Consider the following 17,680-nt stretch of genomic DNA (forward strand, 5'->3'; position numbering starts at 1 on the left):
CATTTGAGCTCTTTATTTTGGCACTGAAACAGGATGGTGGTTGAACCCAATTTGAGTGGGTTTCAAGTTAGATTAATGGCACACATGAGTGAAGGTTATTTATTTTTAATTATCACTGTACACACAGCATGCTGCCACTGACTTTAAAGCAGTGTTTAGTTGGGCAGGGTGGTAAGTCAGTGTAATCATGTGGTGGTTATCTTTGGAATTGCATTGTGTTTACATTATGTTGTCCAAATGATTTCAAAATGTAATCAAAGAAGAAAATTAGTTTTTGCTTTTCATGTCTGCAGAAATTTAACGGCCCAGATACACCAAGAACTTCAAGTGTCAGAGGCTGACTGTTGCTTTGCTTCACATTGCTTGTGTCTCGGCCAAAAAGCTGAAGTCGAACACACCGCAAAGACTACAGCCAACGGCTGACTAGCTTTTTTTGCCATTACTGTTTCGCTTAGCTGAACAGCCAGTCTCTCACCAATGGGCTCTGCTGGGGAGTCGACACCCTCAGTCAGATGAAGAGCTGCTGACAAGGTCCAACTAGTGGCAGCAATGCAGGACCAACCACAAATGCAGATGCTCAATGGCGGTCCTGATGGTTGATCAGTGCCCTATGTTGTAATCCATAACAGTGGACGGCTTATATACTTATAAGTGATCTTGCATGCCGTTGCCAAATCTTATGTATATCTATCAGAAAAAAAAAAAAACCTTCTTATTAAAATTGCTACATTTATTTAATCGACATCACCCTGCAGTACTGATCAGTACAGATCTTTTCCAGGCCCGATGACTGAGTTTGACTTGAGTTACGCCCTGAACAGGCCAGGCAGTGCTACAGTGTGCTTCCTCAGCCCTCCAGTTATGGGGAAATCCCTGCTCCATAGGGTATCTCCTTGCCAGAAGTATCTGTCAGCAGCCATAATTTGACACCAGGAGAAGGTTGAAGGTGACTCAGGGTGTAAGGTGGCTCTCTGTGGATGCACGCTGAAACGTGGACCCACTCATCTACATTTGGTAGAAGTGTGCCTTGTATTTCTAAAGGAAAAGCTTTTAACACGAGCAAGATTATTTTGTGGCTGGTGCTTTTTTGCTCTTTTCGATTACTTATCTCCATGTCGGAGAAGACCACGGCGAACTGTGGAGCAGCCTAGTATTAGCCTGTCTCAGTTAGATGACTTATTACTGTGATCTCATGTTTACTTTTACGAATGGCGAAGCCTGGGGCATATTTAGTTCAGTGGTGAGGCAATGAGAAGAAGTGAACCATGCACAAACATACACATATACGCATATACCGTGGCATTCAGAAATGGGTGTCACCGTCATTCCTCAGTTGAAACTACGTCCACCCCCAAGCTGCAGTTATTTTTATTTGCCCTCTCAGTGTGTGCCACAGAGTGGGAAAGTACAAAAAAAACAGAGTATGTGCTTCCTCACCAAGAATATATGTACTCTTTTCTCAGTGTTGTTGCTCTCAGATACAAACAATTGTTAAAAAAAATACCAGTTCACATAGGAACTAATGCTACTCAAGTGTTCACAGCCTTTGTCACGTAACCAGGGTATAGACCACAAATTAAACTCCGTCGTATGTTTCAAACAGATTGTGGTAAGACTTACCAGAAGCACCACAAAAACAGTCATTGCTGTGTGTTTCAAATACTAACACAGTACAGATAATTGTAAGTAGTTTAAAAGGGTTTGTGTGTTTCCTGTGAGGGAGCCTGAAGGGACCCTTGTTTATTAACTAAAGCCCGCTCCTCCGAGTTTTGCTCTACTGTCCCTGTTGGACTCACACCAGAGCCTTTCTCCATGCTGTAAAGCTGCCGTGTCGGCCTGCTAATTCCCTTCTCCTTCCTCCATTCACACTTACAGCCTTCATCTGTCTGTGTGGGATTGAGGGACAGCTGCCTGCTTGTGCCTCAAAGTTGCCGACCTCCCCCAGTTTTACAGTAAATGTGAGGTAGTCGGCCTGTCAGAGTTGTAAATTGGTTCACTCACCAGATCAAATGGTGAAAATAATCTTGGTTCGCCAGTTTCTAAAGAAACAGCAGTGTTTTCCAGCTATACATGTAGATATAGATTATAAGTATACTGGGCAACTTGGGTCTTTGTGAATTTGCCAGATTCGTATTCATCCTTTTTTTTTTTTTTTTTTTATTCGTTGACATGTATATATTAACCTGTAGTAACAGGCTACAGCTTTTCTGTTCATCTGCATAAACCATAAAAAAAGGAGTTGTCCTATTTTTTTTTTATTGAAAACAAGATAATGCAGGATAAAATGATTATTGTGCTACATTGTATTTCGCAATGATACTCTTGTTTTGTTTTGTTTTGTTTTGTGTTATAAATCCAGCACACCCCTTTCTTTTACAGTGGCGTGCTTTCACCCCTGCCTAGAAGCCCAAACTGTCAGCTAGGCTGTGGCATGTTTCTTTCAGCTCACTGAATTATATTTCAAGTTCAAGGAAATCTACTGGTATTTTAAAAAGCGCAGTAAATGCATGAAGTATTCGTATTAAATAATCGTGATTTCATTATCGATTAAACTGCCGGAAGTTTGAACCATCATCACAATTTCTCACAGCCAAAGTCACGTCTTCAAATTGCTTCTTGTGCCTAACTAACAGTCCAAACCCCAAAGGCTGTTCATTTATCACAAGTGACATAGAAAAGCAGCAGATCGTTGCATTTTTGAAGCTGGAACCAGCAAATGGTGATGCGTTTTCTTTGATTGACTAATCAATTAATCGACGGATCGTTGCAGCTCTACTCTATGTTGACCAGCATTAGCCAAAGTTAAATCATTTTACTATGCACTTTTTTACATCATATAACCAGTTTAAGTTTAGGTTGCCAATCATAAAGCCTGATGTTTCCGATTCAACTCCGGCCACCTTTTATTTCGTTCTTGCTCTTCTGATGTATGCAAGTAACTATACTGATGATCACATTTTGCCAGAAATCTATTCAGACCCACGCTTTGCAGGCTTTTGTGAAATTATGTTCTCAAATTTCAAATCCTCTTGGCTCTTCAGGGCCTCTTTAGTCTCTGGACTTTGAAGCCGTTGCAAACGTTGTTTTCAACATGGTTCTGCCGGGACCACACCTCACAGTCACACGACCTGTTTGTCAGAGAAAATGCTGATGTTGAAAAATTTAGCTCTTTGCCTGCATGCAAGTATGTGAGAGTGTGCATGTGCGCCATGAACCTTATGCAATATTAATGCAGCAACATGGGATGCAGCACCCTCGTCCTCAAGATGCCCAACATGCTGCCTTTGTTTGCACCCCCCTGTAAGGTAGCACTGCAGTGGCAACTTGATGTTAGCTGTGTGACGGCAAAGTGTAAAATGAAGCTCAACTGGAAACTCGTGATGAGGTGAAAAAAAAAAAATCTGTGTCTCTGTGAAGGTTTACAGACGAGAGAACAATCTATGGCCTTGCAAGGATCATCTGTTGTTTTATGGGTATTGTACACAGCTCAGCTCGACCCAGATAACTGAGGAGAAATCTTTATTAAATCCAGTTTGAGCAGCTCACTGTCTCACCCTGACCCTCAGAGCAATCCTCACTCTGTGCAGGGTGGATCGATGTGCATTTGAAGGAGTGAGCTCCAGCCACAACCACAGATACTCAGTATTTCACAATGTAACTCACTGCCTCTGTGGCACAGAAGGACCAAAACGGAGAAGCAGATTAAGCTTAGCAGTTTGTTTGATACCCACACCCAGACAGCCAGTCCTATGATTGTGTAATACGTGTGCATACAGTCAGTATGTTGGCTTCTTACAGAAGACTTGTGAAGGAGGTGAAGAGACAGCTGGATGTGAAACCGGAGCTCATACTTACAGAGGTTCCTTGATGAGGGTAAAAGGATAATGCAACCTAGAAGTCAGTCAGTGATCAGTCATCGTAGTAACAAATCAGTTTGTAAATTTGAGTGTGTGGAACGATGTTTTAAACTGTGAGACAGTATGATTTTGTCTACCATCAACGAAATTGCACTACCATTAACATTTTGGTCACTGTCCCTTTTATCATCCCCGGATATAGATAATGTTACAAATCAGTGAGCATCTCTTCTTTATGGCACCATTAGATTTTTATGATTTTTACATCAGATGCGCTGATGAAGATGATCTTTGATCTGTCACCTATTTCATCTGCAGGATTGGCCAAAAATATCCGTAAACAGGGTCGTTAAATGTTTTAAAAGCGTTGAATTCATGTTCCTATAAACATGTACTATTTAATTGGTCTTTCTGCTGTTGGCTGTAATGTGAGTTATGAAATGTTTGTGTATCTGATTGTGGTCTTTAGTTGAATGTGCTGCAGGAGGCTCTTCAAACCTTTTTTGTGGATTTTCAGTCGATGTCATTAAACCTTTAAGAAGTACTGCTACACTACCCCTGGCTACTGTAGCTAGAAAGCTCATTGTCTCACATTGGGCAATTGTCAGTTTTAGAGACTTAAATAGACTTATATAATTATTTTCATTTTATTGGTTTAATCTATACATCCATACACTGTGAATGCTATATTTTATTCATATCGTCCACCTCTACCAATAAAACCTCCAGTCCAAAAACCAGGTTAACTAGGTCTAATAGAGAAGCAACAATCCTATGAGAATGGCTTAATTACCTTTTATTTTGTTGAATATAAAGGATTAATCAATAAGGCTAGTCTGTTAAAACAAATAAAATTTAACATTCAAAGTCTACACAACAATAATAACACTTTTTCTTTCAGGACAGAAAAAGGAAATGACAGTTAAGAAAAGCCAAAGCCAGGCTGTTAAAAATACATTTTTAATAGTAAATCTTTGATTAGTATGTTTATCAGTGGTTATGGCTGACAAATGTATTTTGGCATATTCAAGATTTGACCGACTTGAAGTGAATTGTATTAGCCATAAAAAGGTTTTATCTGTGGTGAACCGCTGTAGCCGCGTTACAGTCCCCAGCACTTCTGTCTTGCTTCAGGTTGTTTTGCTGCCTTTTTTCCTCTCTTGCTACTAGTGTAATGGCATGTGTGGAATGTACTTGGCCAGTCATCAGGTCGGCCATCATGGTGCTCATTGGTTTGCGGTAACTGTGAGAGTAAACCCGGTGTTGGCTGACAGAAAGGTTGTTTGCATTGTAAATGTGGGATTTACACCAGACCCCTTTTCCTGGTTCTGCTCTGACCAGCATGTGTGACCATTTTGTTTGTGTGTAAGCCCTGAGGTTGTGTGAGTATCCACTGAATTTCTTTTACAAATGGAGTGAGCTCAGCCTTGCCGCTCAGATGTACAGGAATTTTTCACAGTGTTCACTCTGTCTAGATTAAATGGCCTCTTTGTGTTGTCGATGTCTTTGGCGATGACATAGAACAAGTCTGGGAGAAAACATGTCTGGAATTCACAAATCTTAGACTTTAAGGTCTCTGATTTTAGGACTTTATGGGTTTATAATCATCCTACTTTCATTGACTGAAAATTTAGTTAAGAAGAAGAGCTAAAAATTTGGTGGAATTGTTTTCCTCTTGCTTCTGTTTTCTGTGTAGTCCACTGCCACCAACGTGTGGTTAAATAATCTACACCCTAACTTTGTCATTATCATGCTTGAGCAATGTCAGTAAATAAAGAAACAAAACAGTTTTCTTGCTCAGATTTTAAACAGGTTGTGCAACGACCAAGTTAGAGTAACACAATTTACATCTACCTAAATCCTGCTGGAAAAATTGTTGGACTGAAAGCTGCAGTCAGTCCATTTTTCCTTCTTCTAATCGTTTAATTAAGAGTCAAAAGTTGACACCCAAAAAGCTGACCAGCGTTAAGCCAGTGGCTGGTGTTTATTTTCCACCCTTGCTATTAGACTATCTCCTCTACCTCCTTTTCCTGTCTCTGAAAAGCTCCACACTCTAGATGGATGCCCCATGCTACATGTCTCTTAGATGGACAGACTGAGGAGCCCTTATCCAATAGGCCAATAATGCAGGCAGTGTGAGGCCGGGAATTAAATGCTTCCTGTGTCTCTTTATGGCCCGAGTTGACTCATTGCATTCCTCCCAAGGTTAATGTTTGATGGGGGAGAGATGGCGAGCCAGAGATTCACAGAGCTGCACTCTTCTCTATCTCTGGCACCGCAAGACGCCAGGGGTCCCAGGGCCAGCACTTCATTTGGACGAGGAAGTGAACGTTCACTCCTTATATCAATCAACGCAGATGTACAGTTTCATCCACAGTGAAAAATGAGTCGCTCTCCCTTTTTTTGCCATGCGAGGTAACATATTGAGTCTGTCCACAACCTGTCAAGCTGCTCTTCTGTGACTATGCTTTAGCTCTCATTGTTGAAATAAGTGTGTTTTCTCTGTTGAAAAAATCATGGCACTTTTTAGTGGTAATTCATTCATTTTGCTTTTCACCTCAGCGCTGGTTAGATTCCAGCCGGTACCATTTGTTGCATGTCATGCCCCTCCATCTAACAGCTCCTTCTTGTTCCATTACTTCCACAAGCCTAGTCAATATTATTTATATAGCACCAATTCACAATAAAAGACACTTTTCACTTGGAGCAGGTCTAGACCACACTCTTACATTCATTTACAGAGACCCAACATTCACCCATGAGCGAGCATTTGGCGACAGAGACGAGAAAAAACTGGGTAGACCCGGAGTCAAGGTGGGGGTGGCCATCGGCCTTGACTGGTTGGGACAGGGATTATGCTATAAACAATTATATGTTATTACAAGGACCTTAAATATAAAGAGCTACCAAATATTAGCTCCGCAATTAGCCTCATGAGGTATTTGTAGGGTCTGTAGCACAGCTACATGTGATGCAGCTTCAATGCCCTGAGGCAGTGGTCCTAAATGATATTTGGACTGGAGCCACTTTAGCCAGAGTAAGTTATTTTGGGAGCCGAGCAGTCTGGCCCAATCCAAACACTAATAATTTTCCATATGCAATATTTTCCTAATGCCTTATTTGTGCCTCTTCTATGTGGCTCCCCTCCCACCCTACAAAGACAGCACACAGTGATCCCTGCTTTATCGGCTGTAACCAAGTTGTCATATCCAAAATCTTTTCAATCCAGCTACTGGGACAAATATTTGTCTTCAGGTACAAAATCAATGCCTTACTCACTCTTCTATGACTCCTGGGGCTTTGCTGGTTTTTTTTCGTCTCATCATTGTCTGCTCTGCTCCATGTTGCTGTCACTGAGCTTATAAATGAGGCCTTTTTGTGAAGATAACCGTATTTGGAGCTACCTCTCTTTTTTCGTCTTTGTGTTTTTCATGCTTACTGATGCTGGCTCAGGGACGTGGAAAGTCAGATGCATACTAAACGTTGTTAACATAATTGTCAATCCAGAATGCATTAGTATGGATCCAGCAGAGGGTAGATGCACATAAGACATGCTGAATAAGGAATCTGAGACTGCGGAGATGTAATAGGTAGAGTGATGTATATGCTGTGCTGATCCACCTTTCAGGAGCATCAATTGCTGGCATCAGACTGCAATCATGCGACTGTTGCCAATTCTGTGCTGTTAACACTGTCAGACTGAGAACCAGTACCTTAAATCCTTACGGCGCTAGAGCTCAAGCAGGCAGGTTGTAAGTTGTTCCTCCGCTGAGAACTGTGGACGCTAAGAAATGCTGTTATTATTAATACGAGGCAGATTGAAGTGCTGTCATGACTCATTGTTGCAGGCAGCAGCAGCGCTACTTGCTCTCTCCGTGTGAAACTGTGATCCAGCCCACTCAAACTCACACCATCCTCTGCATGTAGAGTGAATTGCAGGGAATCAAGTCAATATTCATTCCCTTTTAGGATGTTTGGAATTTGCATTTTGAAGTTTGACAGGAGCAGCTTGGCTCGTGGTGCTTGGATCTACCATTTTACCGTCTTTCAGATTATGTTTTCTGTTTGTGTTCATTCAAAACAAGATTCAAACACTGCACTCCAGTCGTTCTGCCATCTTCTCCTAGCTACAGAGTGACACTAAAACGCACCTCGTACGCTCATTGTCTTGCTGGCGCTTCTCAACACTGAGAGTCTAAAGAGAGTGTTATTTTGATCAAGTGCTGAAATGGAAAAAACGGCATGCTTCTCCTCTTTTCTGTACACAGCGCAGCCTTGAGCAGCCTCTACAGTCGTTTGGCAGTCTTCACCTTGCTGTAACCCCTAAATACTATACAGATTATGTTGTGTTTGGTTTCTGTTTCACTGCTCCTCAGACTATATGTCGTTTATAAGATGCAGTACACTCTTAAGGGAAGATATAAAGCTATAAGCCGAAAAAAAGTCATTTCATTTTCATTGCACAACTTACAAATGGTATGAAAATAAATAATTCATAACTAACTAGTAAATTATAAAGTGATTTTTCTTGAGCACCAACCACGTTAAATCAACATTTAGAGTTTTAATAATACTGCGCTATAAAGTCAAAGGCACTAACTATGTGTTTGATAATAATTGTGTTAAGAGAAACAGATTTTCTGAAAACACACCACAGTGATTTCACTCAACAGGATTAAGGTTCATGCTAGCTGGAGTGTAGTTACAGTTAGCCTTACCTAAAGCTACCAGTTTCCAGTAATTTGAAAATCAATTTTGATGCCACAGCCTCTTAGTAATGGAGTTTGTTATACCACATAAACAAGGCAGTAGCAAAGTGAAGTCATAATGGGAAAATAGCGACTAGGGGTGGGTGGAAGAAATTGATTGAATCACTTAAGAATTGCAATCTGTGATTCTGAATCGATTCACAAACACCAAAGATGTTTATAAGAACATTAACTAACAGTGTTATCTTGAAGGAATTATAAAACAAAAGACAATGGTTTTATGAATACATTTTACTCCAGAAAAACAACTTGTATTTCTATAGAAAAAACATTTAACCAGTTATGTTTGTCAGTAAATTACATCTTCAATTCATTCAAGAACATTCCAAGTGAATGCAGTACATTTAAATAATTAACTTTTACTTACGATCAGTTTTGATCATAAGTATGTCTAATGTAGTAAACTGTGTAGAAGTAGCTATTTATAAAACTTTGAGGTGGCAATGGTCTTACTTGTACGACTACGACGAAAGGGATTTTCCTGTTGGTCATTGCACTTTGGGACACGCATGCATCAAAGTCTGTGGTGAACTTAGTATGAGCTTTATGAACAACATGCTGCAGTGACACACTCCCAAGGAGCATTCCACTAAATGGTCCACTGAATAATGTGTGTTGCCAGGCTTCACTCTCCCCTGCCTCTACCAAGTTTGATTTTATCTTTTGTACAATGGCTATTTCTAACTAAACCTAATTTGTTCTGCCATTACATAAGAGGAAAGTCAAGAGGCAAGTGCTGTCAATTGAAGTTAATTTGAGATTTATAGATCGCAGTTGCGTAAATTACACATGGGATTCTGAGAACCTTCTTCAGCAAGGTTTTTTATTCTCAGCATCTTTAATGAATTGAACCTAGACACACCATCAGAAATGATCTTAAGACTAAGTTCAAGTACAAATCTAAGAATATTTTTTATAAATGAGGCCCCAGTCACTGCGTCACTGTAGTTAAATGTTCATTTGCAACTCAGTAGGGAAGTGAATCAATGGTTTGGCACACAGTGCACTGGAGTAAGAGTCAGTATATAGTGCCTCCCATTCTATTTATCCAATCAATAAGCGTTTTGAATCTCAAATTGATCCTGAATCAAATTGTGACATCAAGAATCTGAATTGAATCATGATTACCAAAGATTACCACCTCTAATAGTAACACCAGATAATGTAGTCCTGCTGAAAGCTACTAGCCTGGCTTAGATGCCCCTTTGAGTATCACAGTAGAGCAAGATTTTATCTGTCTTGATTTTTTAATTTTTTTTTCCTTTTGTAAGGCAGACTACTTGTGATGGCGTATATGATGATTACAATCGTACAGCGCTTGATCCTGCTGTAAAATGGATTCACCTTTAGTCAATGTGATCTTCTCTGTCTGATTTATTTGCCGCAGCCCGTGAACTGCATGCCTCACTGTGAGCTAGCCTTCACCACTCTCATTACAAGTGAGCATGTGCACAAGCGCATGCATGTGTGTGTGTGTGGTACCCAGCAATGTAATGTAATGTAGTGCTGACTCAGACTGAGTGCGTCAACAGCTGCTGCCTGTTACTGAAGAGACACAGTGGTGTGCAGAGGGAAGGGATTTTAGGGGGGGTGCGTGTGTGGGAGAGTGAATAGGTTAGATTAAAATAGAATAACACAGAATGATTGGCTTTTTACTTCCCATCATGCCATGCATTTTGATTTGACATCATCCTATTTCAGTCTTGTCAGAAGTAGTTGTTCTCAGATGTTCTCTCATGAAGGTTGTCTTTGAAATCAAGTCTTTGTTGCTAGTTAGCTCATGTCTAAGATGCCAAAACAGCGGAAACATTCACTCTATTTATAAAAGCATTTACTGTAAATCTCCTCCCTATTTTAAAATGGGACCTGACAATCCTATTTTTGTGTTTTCAGGCCCAAATCGCCTTCCTGCAGGGGGAGAGGAAGGGCCAGGAGAACTTGAAGAAAGACCTTGTGAGGAGGATCAAAATGCTGGAGTACGCGCTGAAGCAAGAGAGGTGAGTGCCTTACCACCCACTGCTGCTTCAGCCCACCCACAACACACACAAATACCTCTGCTAGTCTACAACAACTGCAGTGATTCCATGTTTTGTGCGCTCCTAAAAATAAATTCCTCCCTCTGAGAGATACAGAGAAGGGGAGAACATGGCCATGTGAGCCTCTCACTGGGCAACAGCATCTGCTTCACCTGCACAAAGCTAGCACACTCTGCACATTTGATAATGTGAAAAAAAGGTTGCTTGCCTTTTTAAAAAAAATATATTGTATATATATATATATATATATATTGAATATATATTCTACGCGTACAAGTCCGATGTCTCAGCTGGTGTCAGCAGAAGCCGTAACAGAGTGAGCGTGCCAGAGAGGTTCTCCCCCGAGTCCAGCTGGTGTGATGTCTCTGGACAAGAGCATGTGTTGGCATGAAGGCTTTGTCTGCTGTCGGATGCTGATGACTCTGCACCGTCCTCAGTAGAAGGACGGAACAGGAAAGGAGGAGAGAGGAATTCTCGCTCCACCTGAGATGAGCTCACTGCCGCTGCGGTCTTTCTCCAGAAAACCAGAAGAATTGCATTGTTGTCATTCTCCTGTGCATTAGCCTGTCACCATCATACAAAAGGTCCCTGTGGCAGCATCAGTGATCCACTTTGCATTGCCCTCCCTCTTTGACGCATGGCTGCACGCTGTAACAGAGGTATATTTGTGACTTCAACACGTTAATGTGACTTAAAGCCATCAAGCATGTCATTCAAACAGACTCTGAAGCAGTAGCCCTGGAGAAAACAACAAATGGTGTGAACATGTAAAGAATTTATGACGAGTGTCAACATAGCTCAGTGTCAACTTAGTAAAAGGATATTTCAGTTTATTGCAAGTTGGCTCTGAATTTTATAGTTTTGGCCACAATTCCAAGAGATAATAACACATCCTCACCAAGGTTATTGCTGAGAACAGGGAAAGAAGTGGAAAAATGGTAAAATCATTACCCACAGTCTGTTATAAACATCTATTACAGGCTTCAGACTGATATCCAGGTCCAACTTTGACCCTCTCTACTTACCATAGCTGTGTTTATACACAGTTTTCCTCTGTAATGAGGGATTATCGTGAACATTTCAGGCACATTCCCTGTCAGTTTAACCTCCTAAATGAAGTGCTTTTCTTGTTTACAACCTTGTCTGAAAGCTTGTGTTTCTTGCCCCGTCAGACTTAAGCTGTACTAAACCAGAATTATCGTCGCATGTAGCTCACATTTTGACTGATCTCGTGCAGTTGTGATGTAATGCTGTCCCTGTTTTAGCCATGCAATCGAGTCACTGTCTCCGCCTACAGCAATACCAACAGAGGAAGTACTGAACTGCTCTGTGGTGGACAGTAGAAGACACTGGTTGTGACAACTTCAAGCTGGGAATGGGTGAAATTCTATGAATGCAAAATGAGACAAAGTCCTCCCTGGATAAGTAAAGGTTAAGGAAAGAAAGAAGAAAACTTGGATGAGAAACAAAATGAGACCACTGGCTGCCGGTGTCGTAATCGAGCTTGGAGCTGGGAGATGGTCCAGGCTAATGAGAGCCCTAACATAACTATGTTAGACAGGTGTCATAATAAGTTAGTTAGGTCATTCCTCCAGTCAGCTAGGGGGTGAGATACATGTTGTTAGGGAACATCATCATTAGGTTTGTTTGGCATGGAATCCTCTGGCTGTTTGTAGTGTATATTTATCTACTTTTCTCCTGTGAGATCACCGCAGACTCTGCCTCAGGAGCAACACTTAACCCAGGATTACTACCACTTTCCCCGGTTGCTAAGCAACAGGTCATGTCTCGGAGGGTATCTGAAAGCAATATCAGAAATGGCTTTCTGAATGTGGGATGTACCCAATTTAGAATGAATTTGATTTGGATGGGGGTTGCTTCCTCTGGATCACAGGGGGGTGTGGTGTGTTGTGGTGTGGTGGGGGCTGTGTGAACTCAAAGGTGTGAGAGCTCGCCTTGTATTGACTTACCTCTGATATGGATGTGTGCAGTCACTGGAAGAAGCTGAAATCTCAGCAGTGCAAAAGCTGGAAAGGCCACACATTGCCACATATCAGTATCGGAAATGCTTCTGATACTGAATAACCAGATTGTCATCGTTGAAACTGATGAGACAGCTGATAATTTCACATTTCCAAACCTGTAGTTTATTCACATCTGAGGGTAAGAAAGGCTAAGATGTGGTGAGCAATGATGGATAATTTAATATTCCATGGCTAAGATTTGTTGTGTTAAAATTTGTTGTAAATTGCAATTGTGTCATCTTCCTCTGAATCCTCTGAAACTGTAAGAAACATCCACAATGGCGACAACATGTTTTGCTCTCTTGTCTACACTGTGTGGCTGTCTGCGTTTGTTCTTCTTCTTCTTCTTGGTGTTTATTGTAGGATCGCAAACCAACTTTAAAGGTGCCACCCACTGAATCAGAGTGTGAAGATGCTGCACTTGTTAAGTCAATGAGAACAATTTGGCTCCATATTATCAGCTCTAATTGTCGTCTATTATTTCATTATAAGCTGATATTATAAATTTCCATATGTATATCATGCATCCCTTTTTTTTCTTTGTGACAAACTGGTATCAGATCATTGCTCTGTATCAGCTGATGCGCAAAGATCAGGTATTGGATTTAGTATTGGGAAGGAGTATTTTGTATTATTTTCTTTTTACACATTTTGTCTAAATTGATAATTTCATGCTAATTGTAATACAAGTTTTTGTTTAACATGAGTAAAGAGTCTGATGATAAAAGTTTATTGCATGAACACCAATTAGATTATCATATATGTGATTTTTGAATACATTTTTGACAGTTTGAACAATCAGTCAATTAATTGGTCAGCCCATCAATCAAAAATAGTTGTTTAAGTTATTATTGGTGCAAAAACTCTCCGTTTTTTGCTGGGGTTTTTTGTTTTGTTTTGTTTTGTTTTGTTTTTTAAGTCTCCTATGATGGTACGTTTAATATCTTATCAGTATATGAGACAGAACAAGCTTATCAAATGTCAACTTTGAACCAGGGTAATTATAATCGTTTTTTCACAATTTTCTGAACAAACAAAAGCAATTAATTGGTAATGTAGGTGCAGCAACTAATGGTTTAGTTTTTAACTGTTAATTGCCAGCTAATTTGATCATCGATTAATCAAGTACTTTGGGAAACACTGATCAATATTTTGCACCATTTTCTGACATTTTATAGAACAAACAACTAAAAGGTTAATTCGACAATGAATATAATTGTTAGTTACAGTCCTGTTTTCTATATCATCATACATGGCGCTCTCTAAAACATTCCTTTAATGTTGTGATACCGATTTTAACGATGCTACTCTTCAGCCATTTATGCAAGTGAATCTGTCTAACAAGCTAACATGTTTGTGAGAAGTAGAGCAGTTGCTTTTGGGATGACTTTCAAAGCTTATGCAGATGCCACGCATAATGAGTTTTTTTAAATAGCTTCCTCTCAGACCTTTTTGATCAGCCCTGTTTTTTTTTTCTCTCTACTTGCAGAGCAAAGTACCACAAGTTAAAATATGGGACGGAGTTAAATCAAGGCGACATGAAGCCTCCAAGCTACGACTCTGGTAAGTGTACGACGGCTCAAACAGCCGACTCCACCTCTTCATACTAAATCACTGTGATTGTTGCATTCACATACCTCGAGTGACAGGACTGGTACGCATGTGAAGGCTGCACTCATGTTGAATCTTGTTGACCTCGATAGCTTTCTTCACAGGGTCCTTTCCTGAATGCTGAAATAGTGCTGCTGTTGTTACGGATGTACTGAACAATACTATAAAAGAGTCAATGAATAACAAACAGTCAGATTGCTTTAAAATAGTATAGAGAGAGAGGGGGAGAGAGAGGGAGAGAGAGAGCAACCCTTATGTTACATGTTAGAAATAAAGATAAGTGTAGCAAAATCGTTCCTTCGTTTTGATTTCTGATGAAGACACACTCTAAAGAATTGGTTCACTCAAACTACAAAAAAGAAAAGCTTTCACTTTCCTCTACTGGTATGTAGTCACGCAGCCTTGGAGATAGTTGTGGTTTAATTTGCCCAAATTACTTGCCTTGGATATTTCTGTCTCCACCCAAATACAATGATTAATTAAATTTGTGTTGCTCAAACATTCAAAAAATTCATTTAAGAAACTATGAGAAACAGTTTCCCAGTTATTCTATTTAACCCACAGAGCTGTTTTAAAGAGGTTATTTATTTTGTAGATAGTACCTACTATGAAAGCTGTTGACAGTGGGTTATGTTATTTTAACAGTAACAGGGACATATTCTTTTTTTTTCTTCATGTAAGTAGAGCTGAAACAGTTACATATCACCAATTTTCTGTCTCTTAATTGCTGAATATTTTGGGGGTTTTATCAATCTAAGCACACTACCTTCAAGTTTAGGAATTTTTGACTAGCATTTTTCTAAATTTTCTGACAATTTACAGACAAGTTGTAGCCATGAATGCTAATTTTGAATGCTGTGACTATGCACCATGAAGTCATATGTCTTTCCTTAAGAGCTTAGAAATATTGGAAATTTGATCATCCATAATTCAATTCGACAGCTAGGGGTGTTACGATTTTCCAAATCCACGATTCAATTTGACTTCCAATTTTAAAGTCTCGATTCAGTTAATTTTTTTTAGCACCGACTGCTATGCTATTGTTAGACTTTGACTTTTATGCCCTGACAACTGTTTTTTTTAAGCCATGATGCCCCCGATTTCAGAGTTTAAGACGTGCACTTGAATGCACCATAAAGTCCCTTTGAGTGATCCTCGGCACAGACAGACAGCAGAGGAGAGAAGCCGAGATAAATCTACGGAGATAAATGATGCCAAAAGGTTGCAAAGACATTTGCGATTAATTTAAAAAAAAAAAAACAATTTTATTAAATGTCTTTCAGTACAAACTGTCAGTGTGGCGGAGAGTTAGGAGGTCACCAAACGGAAATTATGCCTACTCTCGCCAAAATGTCAACGGCAAGGAAATAAGCTACATTAAAACCACATTCATCTCCGATCTCTGAATTACCTTCATTCCATTCGTTCGTTTATCTTCCCGCACACAGGATAAGTGTCTGGAAGTACAGCTGCAGGCTGTGAGCTAACTGTGTCCTCTGTGTTTTTGAAGTGTTTTTCTTTTCCTTTGATTTTAAAATGGAATCGTGACACCCTTAATGACACCTCTACCTACTGATGAAGATTGTGCGACGCAATTGAAAAGCTCTAGGACAGCAGCTAAATCTGTGTTGTGGTGAGGTTTTTTAATAACTGAATGGGGTTTTGAGCACACTGCTATTCATCAGAGGTCAAGAAACTCTTGGGAAAAGGCCAAGTCAAACTCATGGCTAACTATCATTAGAGATAAAAAAAGAAAAAAAGCTTACACCACTTCATCTTAAAAGTTGCTCTCACCTTTCGATTGCAGGACCTTATTTTACCATGCTATCACTCTTGTATCAGTGCACTACCTGTTTCTCGTCATCGTAGTTTAATTGGCCTCTCATGTTCAAGTCCTCTGCCATCATTAAGTCAGATTGCGACATTTCCTCTCCTCTCCTCATCTCTATTCATGAGGGCCGTTCAAAGCGCCCAAGCCCTTGAAGTGTTGATGAATGAGGGGACGTGAAGGGGAGAGGTGTTAGGTGGGGATGGTGGTGTTGGTGGGGGCAGCCGAGGGGTGGGAAGTGTTGCTCGTATGGTGGTGCACCTGCCCGCTCCTCACCCTGCTGAATTAGGCATGACCCACTTTTTGAGGCGCCCTCGTCTGTCTGCCCCGCCAAATCAACCCCTCCACACACACACACACACACACACACACACACACACGATCTAAATCTTATTAACACGTCTCTTTGCTCCACACAAAATTCCCAGCTGACTCGTGAGCGGAGTTCTGACGTCGTTGAATATCAAAGTGAGCTTTGAATCTCATCATTTGTTTTGTCTGAGCTGGAGACAGCCATAAAGAGCGTGTGTTGTCTTGGATGCTGCGAGCACAGACACATGTCGCTGCTCTTCCTAGTATGTCATGGGACATGGTTGACGCAGAGACCAGCCATTTTGAAGGTGGCAGAATGCGTCATTAAATACCAAATGTGTTGTTGTAAAATCAAAGAACAAGCTGTCACTAATGAGTTTTAAATCTCTTCTCTGTTTCTACAACTAGAGCTGTTGTGCACACAGTTTTAATAATGCAGTGAATACCTACTGGGATGAGAATCTTTGGATTGAGGCTAGTTATTAAAGTTGTACATGTTGACAAACAATTACTCTGGTCTACATCCAACCAGGAGCTTCAATAACAGATGTATCAGATACTGATAATACTCATTGTACTTCAAGAGTTTTTTGTAATTTTTACAATAAAAGTTTTGTATAACTGGCACAATTTTAAAGAGAAGCCCCTCGTGTTTTAACTCTAACCCACTGTTGACCTACTAAAAGCAGCTAAGCGCTGGATGTGTCTAGTTGCCGGGATGCTGTGATGCAGGAATGTTCTGGTCGTGTTTACAGAGTGGAAATAATGTCAGTGGCCGTGCTGTTTGCGGAGCCCTAATTTGTGTCCTCCTCTTTTCCTCCAGATGAGGCCAACGAGAACGAGTCTTCTGGATCGCTCAACAATCAGCTGTCCTGGAAACAAGGCCGTCAGCTCCTCAGACAGTAAGTGCACATGTTTTAGTCATTCTGTGGCAGTTTCAACCCAGAAAGCAAAATCACTGCACTAAAATTAACTGTATTGGATGTTAGCAGGCTTCTAGTTTCATTTCTCAGCAATAGTATTGTCGCTTGTACTCAGACTAACAGCTTTTATGAAGTACTCTACTGTGCCAAGTGCTAAAGCCTTAGAAAACAGTGGGGAAGAGCTCCCTCACATGGGTAGACGCAGTCATTACCTGCTCTTTGTTTCGGTTTGTTTGTATCTCTGGTGCACCCAGCTGGCTCTGGAAAGTTTGCTTATCATATCATCCTGCTCTCCAGTCAGTCCGTGTAAATAAACCGGG

General features: G+C 40.5%; 1 protein-coding gene across 2 annotated transcripts in view; it reads left to right on the forward strand.

Moving 5' to 3' along the window:
* LOC311270385 (striatin-like) overlaps positions 1-17,680 on the forward strand; it is a 32,376-nt gene that overhangs the window by 3,699 nt on the left and 10,997 nt on the right. For both annotated transcript variants that reach the window (XM_084375222.1, XM_084375223.1), the window contains exons 2-4: positions 10,520-10,623; positions 14,176-14,249; positions 17,261-17,339. In XM_084375222.1, the coding sequence (XP_084231348.1) occupies positions 10,520-10,623; positions 14,176-14,249; positions 17,261-17,339 (257 nt within the window). The remainder of the gene's footprint in view (positions 1-10,519; positions 10,624-14,175; positions 14,250-17,260; positions 17,340-17,680) is intronic.

Source organism: Pagrus pagrus (assembly GCF_965226575.1).
Source record: "Pagrus pagrus genome assembly, chromosome: 15".
Lineage (NCBI taxonomy): Eukaryota > Metazoa > Chordata > Actinopteri > Spariformes > Sparidae > Pagrus > Pagrus pagrus.